Consider the following 11,076-nt stretch of genomic DNA (forward strand, 5'->3'; position numbering starts at 1 on the left):
CTAAACAGAACTAAGGAAGAGGGCACTGCAAGGGGCCCTAGACAGATAAACACCTGGCAGCACCCATCTAAAAGGAGCTGAACAAAGCTAAAGGAAAAGAGAAGCAGGCAACCTAGATTTGCCTGAAAGTCCCAGCCTTACTGATTCCAGCCCAACACCAGGTAAGCTGCCAGAACCCTACAGCCCTCCAATTGCCAACATAAGAGGCCCCAGCATACAAAGTCAGTGACCAAGACCTAGGCTCCCAACACAAGAAGCTTGGGTCAGTGTCCTCTGCTCCCCAGCAGGAGAGCATAATCTCTTTAAAGGGAATAAAGAAACACCATGAGTAAAAAGAAACGTAAGATAGATTCATATTATGAGAAGAGTGAAGATCTAGATAGAAATTCTGAAGAGGACAACATTGTCATCAAACCCACATCTGCAACATCAAAAGGGAATATGAATTGGTCTGAAGCCCAAAAAGCCTTCTTAGAAGAGCTCAAGAAGGATTTTAAAAGTCAAATGAGAGAGGTATAGGAGTCCTTAAAATGTACAATTGGCCAAGTGGAAAAAAAGTACACTGAAGAAAACAAGTCCCTAAAAAACACAATTGGCCAAGTGGAAAAAAAGTACACTGAAGAAAACAAATCCCTTAAAAATACAATTGACCAATTGGACAAGAAAGTACAAAATCTAACAGAAGAAAACAATATGTTAAAAATTAGAATTGAACAAATGGAAACTAATGACTCTATGAGAGAGCAAGAATCAGTCAAACAGAAACAAAAAAATGAAACAAAATAGATGAAAACGTAAAATACCTCATGGGTAAAACAACTGACCTGGAAAACCAATCCAGGAGAGACAATTTAAAATCATAGGCCTACCTGAAAATCATGATGAAAAAAAGAGCCTGGACAATATCCTTCAGGAAATCATAAAGGAAAACTGCCCTCAAGTTCTAGAACCTGAAGGTAAAATAACTATAGAAAGAAACCACCGCTCCCCATCTGAAAGAGATCCCAAATTGAAAACACCAAGGAATAAAATAGCTAAATTCCAAAATTACCAGATTAAAGAGAAACTACCGCAAGCAGCCAGAAAGAAAAAAATTTATATATCATGGAACCACGGTCAGGATTACATAAGACCTTGCAGCTTCTACATTAGAAGACCGTAGGACATGGAACATGGTATTCAGTAAGACAAAGGAGCTTGGATTGCAGCCAAGGATCAACTACTCAGCGAAAATGAGCATGATTTTTCAGGGGAGGAGATGGATATTCAACGAAATAGGGGACTTCCAAACCTTCCTGATAAAAAGACCAGAGCTCGACAAAAAATTTGATCTTAAAGTACAAGATTCAAGAGAGACATAAAAAGGTAAATGGGACAGAAAGACACAATGTGTTGTTAATAAGGGCAAACTGTTTACATCCCTACAAGGGAAGATGACACTTGCAACTCTTGAGAACTGTACTGTTATTGTACCATGTTAAAGGAGTATACATAAAGGGGGTGGATATAAGTTGACTTTGATGTAATGATAAAAAAAAAAATTTAATCAAGTGGGTTAAATGGATCCAAGTAAATGGATTAGTCTGAGCTAAGAAAAGGTACTGAGAAAGGAGGAGGCCGACAAGGGTAAATTACATTACAGGAAAAGACACAAAAACCTATTAGAGCAGAGGTAAAGAAGGGAGGGGGATGAGCATTGCTTGAACCTTACTCTCATCAGATTTGGCTCAAGAAGGGAATATCATAATCAGTTAGGTATAGAAGTCTAACTTGCACTACAGGCAGTAGGAGGGAAAAGGGGATAGAAAAGGGAGGGGGGATAGAAGAGAGGGAAGAAGCAATAAGGGTAAAGGGGAAGAAAAGGGAAAGGGATAATAGAAGGGAGGTGGGACTGAAGGAGGCGGTGGTCAAAAGCAAAACACTAGTGAGGGGGGGAAAGGAAAAAGGAGAAAGAAAAGCATAAACGGGGGAAAAAGGATGGAGAAAAAGACACAGATAGTAATCATAACTGTGAATGTGAATGGGATGAACTCTCCCATAAAACGGAACCGTATAGCAGAGTGGATTAAAAACCATAATCCTACAATATGCTGTTTACAGGAAACACATTTGAAAAAGAGTGACACATACAGGGTAAAGGTAAAAGGCTGGAGCAGAATATATTATGCTTCAGGTGAAGTAAAAAAAGCAGGGGTAGCAATCCTGATCTCAGACAAAGCAAAAGCAAAAATAGATCTTATCAAAAGAGATAAGGAGGAAACCACATCCTGCTAAAAGGCACCATAGACAATGAAGTAATATCATTACTAAACATATACGCACCAAATGGTATAGCACCCAAATTCTTAGAGGAGAAGTTCAGGGAGTTACAGGAAGAAATAGACAGCAAAACTATACTAGTGGGGGACCTCAACCTCCCACACTCTGAACTAGATAAATCTAACCACAAAATAAACAAGAAAGAAGTTAAGGAGGTGAATAGAACATTAGAAAAGTTAGGTATGATAGACCTCTGGAGAAAATTGAATGGGGATAGAAAGGAATATACTTTTTTCTCAGCGGTACATGGCACATACACAAAAATTGACCATGTATTAGGGCATAAAAACCTCACAATTCAATGCAGAAAAGCAGAAATATTAAATGCATCCTTTTCAGATCATGATGCAATAAAAATTATATGTAATAAAGGGCCATGGAAAGATAGACTAAAAAATAATTGGAAACTAAATAATCTAATCCTAAGAAATGATTGGGTTAAAGAACAAATCATAGAAACAATCGATAATTTCATTCAAGAGAATGACAATAATGACACAACATACCAAAACTTATGGGATGAAGCAAAAGCAGTTCTTAGGGGAAGTTTAAATACTTACATACATAAAATAGAAAAAGAGGAGATCAATGAACTGGGCACACAACTAAAAAACTAGAAAAAGAACAAATTGAAAATCCTCAATTAAACACCAAATTAGAAATATTAATATGAAAAAACCAATAAAATAGATAAACCTTTGGTTAATCTAATTTAAAAAAAAAGAAGAAAACCAAATTACTATTATCAAGAATGAAAAGGGTGAAACTACCACCAAGGAAGAGGAAATTAAAACAACAACTGGGAATTATTTTGCCCAACTACATGCCAACAAATCTGACAATCTTAGTGAAATGGATACATATTTACAAAAATATAAATTGCCCAGATTAACAGAAGAGGAAATAAAATACTTAAATAACCCCATCTCAGAAAAAGAAATTGAACAAGCCATTGATGAACTCCCTAGGAAAAAATCTCTAGGGCCAGATGGATTTACAGGCGAATTCTATCAAACATGTACATAAATGTTAGCTATCATTATCATTATTATTATTATTATTATTATTGTGCCTTATTATCTGTCCTACATATGGAATACATCGTTTCACAAAGTTTAGATCAGGAATATCTTAGATGTCATCTAGGCCTAAGGATTTTTAATCTGGAATCTGAGAACTTGTTTGTAAAATACATATTTTTTATAACAGCATTTCAATACAATTGGTTTCCTTTGTAACTCTTTGTATATTATTTTGTGTATTTATACACATTATTCTGAAAAGTTTCATCAGACTGTCAAAAGCTCCAACACACAAAAAGATTGAGCCCCTTATCTAGACAAAACTCTCATTTTAGGGAGGAAAAAACCAAGGTCAAGACAGTTGAAATGCCTGTTCTCACAGTTTATAAGGAAAAATAACATGTACACACACATAAGGAATAGGAATAGGGACTGGACTTGTGATTTAACTGATATAAGGAATTACCAGATGAAGAAACTCCCTCCACCAATTCAGTTAGAAACCTCTACAATTTACCAGCCCTGAGGTTTATAACCTTTTTTTGTGTTATAGTCCACTACCTTCTGGTAGTCTAGTGAAGCCTTTGGACTCAGAAAATGCTTTTAGATGCATAAAAGACATAGGATTACAATGGAAGTCAGTTACAGTGAAATGCGGTTATCAATTTTTTTAACTTTATAAGTTGGGTTTTTTTGTTTGTTTTTAAAAGTTCTTAAAAAACAAAAAAAACAAAAAAAACCAACTCCTGTTTTGGAGAGTTGCCTAGAACACAGAGAGGTCCCAAGGGTCGCAGATACAGAATTTGTCAGAAGTGGGAACTGAAACGACTTATTCCAAGAACACACACAAGTACAGGATGTCTCCAAAGCTTAAAACCGCACTAAGACTTTTGGGACACTTTGTATCTATACAAAATATGTAAAAAATAAATAAATTCAAGGTGATGTGGGGGAGAAGTGGGGGGGGGGGATGTCAGGAAAACAATAACGTCACAGATACCAGAGTGGGGTAGCAGCTCTCTTGAGCACTTTTCACACTCAGTTCTGCACATCTCTCCTCACCGCGGAGCAAAAGCAGGGAAGCACTCACTGGCGGCCCGAGTCTCGCCATCCTCTCTCCCGCTTCTGGAATGTGGGATGGGAGACAGGTATCCGGGGACCGGCCCGACGATGGAAGCGACACTGGCAGGTCCACGTGGGGCCCAGCAGGCGGGAGAAGGGGTCGGGGAGGCAGCCGAGGCTACGGCAAAGGGAAGAACGAGCGCTGCCCCGCCGGGGGAGCAAGGCTCCTGGCCGAGGAGATCGAGTCATCGATCCCGCGACCGCAGGGGATGCCCGGGAGGGAGGATGCGGGACGCCGAGGCCGAGGAGTGAGTGCCAGGACCCGCGGGGGTGGAGGTCATTTCATAAAGGAGGACGAGGGCGTGCGGACCAGCGGTACGGGAGCGGCTCGGACGGCGCCGGGGTCCAGGCCGAGAGCGCCGCTCGCCCCCTCCCCGCGGCTCCCTGTCCCTAGTCCCCACTGGGAGGTTTCTCCCTCTCTCCTCAGTCACCCCCTCCCCAAGACCCGCATCGACCCCCCCACCCAATTCGCGAGAGGCTAAAACCCACGCTCTGGGCCCGGCACACTAGGCGGCCGGCTTCGCGCGCGTCCGTCGGTCCCTCCAGCCTTACCAGGTGCCGGGTGCTCCGACTCCAGCTCCTCAGGACTCTCACTGCCGCCATCTTAGTCCAGAAACGGCAGCAGACCTCCACGCTGTAGCAACCTCCAAGTGGCACTTTAGGAGGGGGCGAGGAAGCGAGCCTCCCCCTGGACAGCCAATCAGAAGAGGGAGCGCTAGCCTCCCTCTGAAGCGACCAATAGGAAGGCCAGGGTGGGGCCTGGGGTAAACACTGGGAGGCGAGGTGGGTGGGGAATGAGGGATGGATCAGGCACGCCAGCTGTTTAGGGGAGGAGCGGTTCAAGTACAGGTAGTCAAGATTCAAGCCGCATTCCTTGTCCCCATCTAAGGTGTGTGTGTGCGCGTGTGTGTGTCTGTGTCTGTCTGTGTGTCAGGGTCTGTGTATCTGTTTTGTGTGTGTGTGTGTGTGTGTGTGTGTGTGTGTGTGTGTGCGTGCGCGCGCGCGCGCCAAGGCAGTCAGTTATTCAATAAGCATTTAAGCACTTTTTAAGTGCTGGCCATTGTGCTATGCAATGGGAATACAAAAAGGGGCAAAAAGCATTCCCTGCCCTCAAGGAGCTTACAATCTAACGGGGTACTACATGCAAACAAGTATATTCAAAGCAAGCTATATACAGGATAAATAAGAAATAATTAACAGAGGGAAGGTACTAGAATAAAGAGGGAAAATTTACTTTGTATCACTCATTTTTCAGTCACATCATACTCTTCGTGACTTCATCTGGGTTTTTTTTGGCAAAGAACTGGAGTGGTTTGCCATTGCCTTCTCTAGCTCATTTTACAGATGAGGAAATTGAGGCAAACAGGGTTAAGTGACTTGCCAGGTTCACATAACACAGTAAGTGTCTGAGGTCAGATTTGAACTCACAAAAATAAGTCTTCCTAACTGGAGACTTGGCACTATATTCACTGCACCACCTAGCTGCCCCATATCTAAATCTAGGCTGCCTGTCTCCAAATCCTCATTATGCCTTAAAGAACTTCCAGGTGAGGAAATTCAGCACCTTCTCAAGAATTCACAGTCTAGGAAAATTGCCTAGATCAAAGGTGTCAATCCTGAAGCCCACAATAGTCCCAAGTGGGCCTCAAACCAGATTAAAATATAATTGGGAAATTTTTCACAAAATAAATAAAAATACAATTATATATGTGTGTATGCATGCATGTGTGTGCACGCATAAAACTACATTTTAAAACTAGTCAAAAAATTGTCTGCAGAGATCTTTATGTATGGATTAGCGGCCCCTATTTCTATTTGAGTCTGACACTACAGGCCTATAGCACTGAGGTTAAATGATTTATCCAGGACCACACAGTGTCAGAGGTGGGACTTGAACCCAAGTCTCCCTGGATTTGAGGCCAGCTCTCTATATAGGTTCTTAATACTATTTTGTATTCATATTAATCTAACTTTGTACCAAGTAGATCCACAAAAGCAGATATTTCGATCGTGCTATCAGACAAAGCAAAAACAAACATTCAAAACACTAAAAGGTATAAACAAGGAAATTATATTTTGTTGAAAGAAATTATATAAACAAACCAATATCAATATTAAACTTACATGCTTCAAGATCCTTAGCATCTCCATTAATAAAGGAAATAGTAACTGAGCTACAAGAAGACATAGACAGTAACACAGGAGTGACTATAAACTAAAATATCTTTCAGTTTGGGAAGTCTAACAAAAAAAAGAGAAAAAGGAAAATATAGAAATGATCAAATTGCTGGTGAGACTTGAGTTACAAACTTATGGTGCCTTGTAAACAGAACTGATAAAGAATATACTTATTTCTCATAAATAATTAACAATTTTTGTAATAGCAAAGAATTAGAAACAAAGTAGATTCCCATTGATTGAGGAATGGCTAACCATTTGTGGTATATAAATGTAAGGTAATACTACTGTGCTGTAATAAATAATGCAATGAATAAACATGAACAGACCTATATGAATTGATGTAGAATGAAGCAAGCAGAACCAAGAAAACAAAGTACACTATGACTATAACAATATAAGTGGAAAGAACAACCACATACAAAAGTACAAACAGTAAAAAAAAGCCCTAAAGGATCACAAAATTCCAAAAGGTAATGATGTTTTGGCACACCCTGATAAGTGGGGAAGAGGAGAACAAAGAAAGAGATTAAGGCAAAGGAGTGGGAATGGAGAGTGGAAAAGTCATTGGGTTCCAAAAGAGCAAGTATGGAGCAAGAGTCAAATCCAGCTCACTGACTTATTTTTGTATGTCCACAGAGCTAAGAATGGTTTTTAAGTTTTTAAATATAATAAAACTTTATTTAAAAATGTAAAAACCATTCTTAGCTTGGGCATACAAAACCAGCAGTGAGCTGGATTTTGTAGTTGCCAACCCCTGCAATAGATCCATAATAGGTACAGTTGGCCAAACAGCAAATTCTGTTCTAGCAGATCACTCCCTAAACACATCAGTGAGCAAGGAAGGGTTCTAGGTGTTCATGATAATAGTCATTACTTCAAAGGAGAGTCATTCAGTTGTGATTTGTTTCTGATCTTCTCCACCATAAATCCACCTGGGCACTTCTCCATTTTTTCAGCTGTTACTACTGTGAAACAACACAACACAAACAAACCACAGTCATATTGCTCCTATTGTGACTGTGCAAGTCAGTCCCACTGCTTCTCCTTATCAGGGCAAGCACAATCCCACCATGTTGTCAGCAGACAAAACTTTGTAGGCTCTTCAAATCTTTCCTGTTTCAAAACCACAGGATGGCAAGTTGGAGTTCAGACTGCTTGCTCTGTGAAGTCACTCTCCTTAATAGACCCTGCCTATACTTTACTGGGCAAAGTTTTTCGCAATCTGGTGCCATTATTTCTTTAATATTGATCCCTATTACACACTCTATGACTTCAGCCAAACTGGATTACTTTCCAGTTTGTGAACATAAATACCTCTGTGCCTTAGTTCATAGTATTCCCTTTTGAAATCCTAATGGTTCTTTAAAATCCAACTCAAATGCTATTTCAGGGAGCATCTAAAAGTGCTTTCAGTAGGGACCATACAGGATGAACACATTTTGGTAAAACTTCCAGTTATTTATTCACATTAATTGATGCAGTTTCTGGACTTCAGGTTTGCTTCTTTAGGGAGTCTTAGGACTTCTGGGAAGATGGTAAAGGGAGAATTCAGGAGGGCACCCAAGACCTCAGGCAGCACTGTGGTACAAGCCAAATCTACAGTATATAGGGATGTATAAGGTATTCAGGGAGGACTAGCACCTCTAGTGTGAGGACTTGCCAAGCACTTTTCATGGCTGCTCATCTATCTCTGGTGTCCACCAGTGACTCAATTCTCACCTGTGTTCCCAAGAAGCTGTAGCATACATAGCAACCACACTCCAGTCTAACTATCTTGGCAGACAGGCTAAATCAGGTTGAGGGTAACTGACAGGCCTCAAACTCCTCAGTGAGTTAGGGTGATGTCTGCCCCCAGCATGTATGAAGATTTCCTCTGGTAGAATGAGTAGATGAGAACAGTTTGTTCCAACCGCCATGAGGCTGTGGAATGCTTACAGCTTGGTCAGACATTGAAGACAGCAGGGTCATCCACTGCATCCTGGTCTATCGCCAGTCATCTTGACTTTTGTCTTGCCACTAGACTTTAATGACTGGAAGAGAGAGTGAGGTTGATGGTTTTGTGCCACTCCGCCTCACTTAAATCCAATTCACACAGGAGTCAAGACATTACCCTGTGAGTCATTTGTCCTTTTCGAAAATGAAGGATGGGGGCAGCTAGGTGGCACAGTGGATAGAGCTCCAGCCTTGGAGTCAGGAGGACTTGAGTTCAAATGTGACCTCAGGCACTTGACATTTACTAGCTGTGTGACCCTGGGCAAGTCACTTAACTCCATTGCCTAAGAAAGGAAAAAAAAGAAAACGAAGGATAAACAATGACAACAACAGGCTATAGATAATACCGGGGAACACAACCTTAAATTTGCAGAGGAAGCGAAACCAAACTTCCTATGACTTTCAGGGAGCTTTGTCATGACAAGGAATCTTTCCCTCTTTCTTGCCTTCCTTCGAACAGAGAAACTTTCACTATATAAAATACAATTAGACTTTTTACACAAACAGAATCAATGCAATTAAATTAGAGGGAAAACGGTTAGCTGGGGAAAAATATTTTCTGCAAGTTTCTCTGCTAAAGATCTCATTTCCAAAATATATAAGGAACTGCAGTCTCACAGTATGACTTTAAGTGGTGCCTATTTCAGAGGGCCATTAACTTCAGCTGCTGCATTGCTGCTTTCCAGGAATGTGGGTCCTGAAGGTTTGTTGTTGTTCAGTCATTTCAGTTGTATCCAGTTCTTTGTGACCCCATTTGGGATTTTCTTGGCAAAATACCAGAGTGGTTTGCTCCTTCCTTCTTCAGCTCATTTTACAGATGAGGATACTAAGGCAAACAGAGTTAAGTGACTTGCCTAGGGTCACACAGCTAGTAAGTATCTGAAGCCAGATTTGAACCCAGGAAGATGGATCTTCCTGACTTCTATCCACCTAGCTGCCCTAAAAGTTAACCCTGCTAAATATTCCCTGCTTTCCTTAACTGTGGTTACACTATGAAATGAAGAGTATCATGAAGACATTAGGGGAAGTCGGGTGATGCCAGGGTGTGAAAAACCTTAGGAAGGAAACTGTCTACTAGTAGGCAATTTGCCCCAAATTTTTGAGGATGTGGAAAACATGGGCATATTTATAGGCAACAGGGAAGCAGTCAGTAGACAGGGAAAGACTGAAGATAAATGAAAGAGTTGAAATGATAGAGGGGGTGATTAATAGATGTTTGGTGCTTAACTAATAGTCTGGAGCCACACTGTGAAGGGCTTTAAATGCCAAACGGAGGAGTTTTTAGCCTATCTTGAGGCAAGAGGGAGTGGCATGGTCAGACTTGCACTTTAGGAAAAGAGATTGAAAGACTGAAATATAAAAGATTTAAACTTTTTTTCTAACATGTACCAGGGTCCTTTGGTGTATCTATTGTGATTTACACATAGTAAGTACTTAGTAATTGTTGAAGAGTCTCTGACATAAGGGTTATGTTTTGGTGCCTCAACTGGTACCACTGCTTGAAACATATAAATCTTTTGCATTGTCAGTGGCTAAGCTTGGTGAGTACCATGGAAACAGTAAGGCAGACTTTAGGTCTCATAGGCAGGGGCCTGTATGCATTGTTCTATGTTGTGTACCTCACTATTTTTCTAGTAGTTTCATAAGTCGTTGCTAAGGATAGTGGTTTATCAGACTTGTGACTTAAGATGAATTCAACCAAAGCAAAATGTAGTTGATTTTAGAAATACCCTTGACCTGTGATGTGACTCAAGGGACTCTGTATGTTGCTTTGGAGTCTCTGGGTAAGAAAATCAGGGTGGAGGATAATGTAAATAGTATAGCATAGGAGAAAGCTGTGGACTTAGAGGACCTGGTCAAGTCCAACCCCTGTCATTTAACCCCTTGAGCCTCAGTTTCCTATCTATAAGATAAGGGTATAGGACTAGATGATCTTCAAGGAGTCTTCCAGTTCTAAATCAATACTACTTTGATGTTATAAAATATTGCCCTATGTGAGTTTTCTGAAATAGTACTATCTTCCAGATTTTCTAGGGAGGTACCTGAAAGTAAAGGGGCAAATACACATGGAACATAATCTTAGAGCCCCCTACTACAAATATTGAGTTTTGAAGTGACTTCCTAGGGAAGGAAAGCAGAATTTTAACTATTTGTGTGGAAGAGTGTTTCTCTAGCACTGAGTATGGTCCATCACTGAAGTCTTTGATAGGCTCTGGGACAGGTATTATGATGGTATCTTGAGTAGGTCTAATAAATTGTCATCATTCTTAACAGATACTGTCACCTAATCCCAAAGGACTCATGATGAAAAATGCTATCCGCCTCCAGAGAAAGAACTGATGGAGTCTGAATACAGACTGAAACATATCTTTCTTTCTTTCTTTCTTTCTTTCTTTCTTTCTTTCTTTCTTTCTTTCTTTCTTTCTTTCTTTCTTTCTTT

The 11,076-nt window shown here is 40.5% G+C and overlaps 1 protein-coding gene across 1 annotated transcript in view; it reads right to left on the bottom strand.

The window, feature by feature from the left end:
- DBT (dihydrolipoamide branched chain transacylase E2) overlaps nucleotides 1–5,117 on the bottom strand; it is a 62,736-nt gene extending 57,619 nt beyond the window's left edge. Inside the window, exon 1 of the mRNA XM_027868289.1 lies at nucleotides 5,016–5,117. Within this exon, the coding sequence (XP_027724090.1) occupies nucleotides 5,016–5,066 (51 nt within the window). The 5' untranslated portion in view covers nucleotides 5,067–5,117. The remainder of the gene's footprint in view (nucleotides 1–5,015) is intronic.
- Between the last annotated feature and the right edge of the window lie 5,959 nt (nucleotides 5,118–11,076).

This window comes from Vombatus ursinus, unplaced genomic scaffold, assembly GCF_900497805.2.
Source record: "Vombatus ursinus unplaced genomic scaffold, bare-nosed wombat genome assembly UNPS02014787.1, whole genome shotgun sequence".
NCBI lineage: Eukaryota > Metazoa > Chordata > Mammalia > Diprotodontia > Vombatidae > Vombatus > Vombatus ursinus.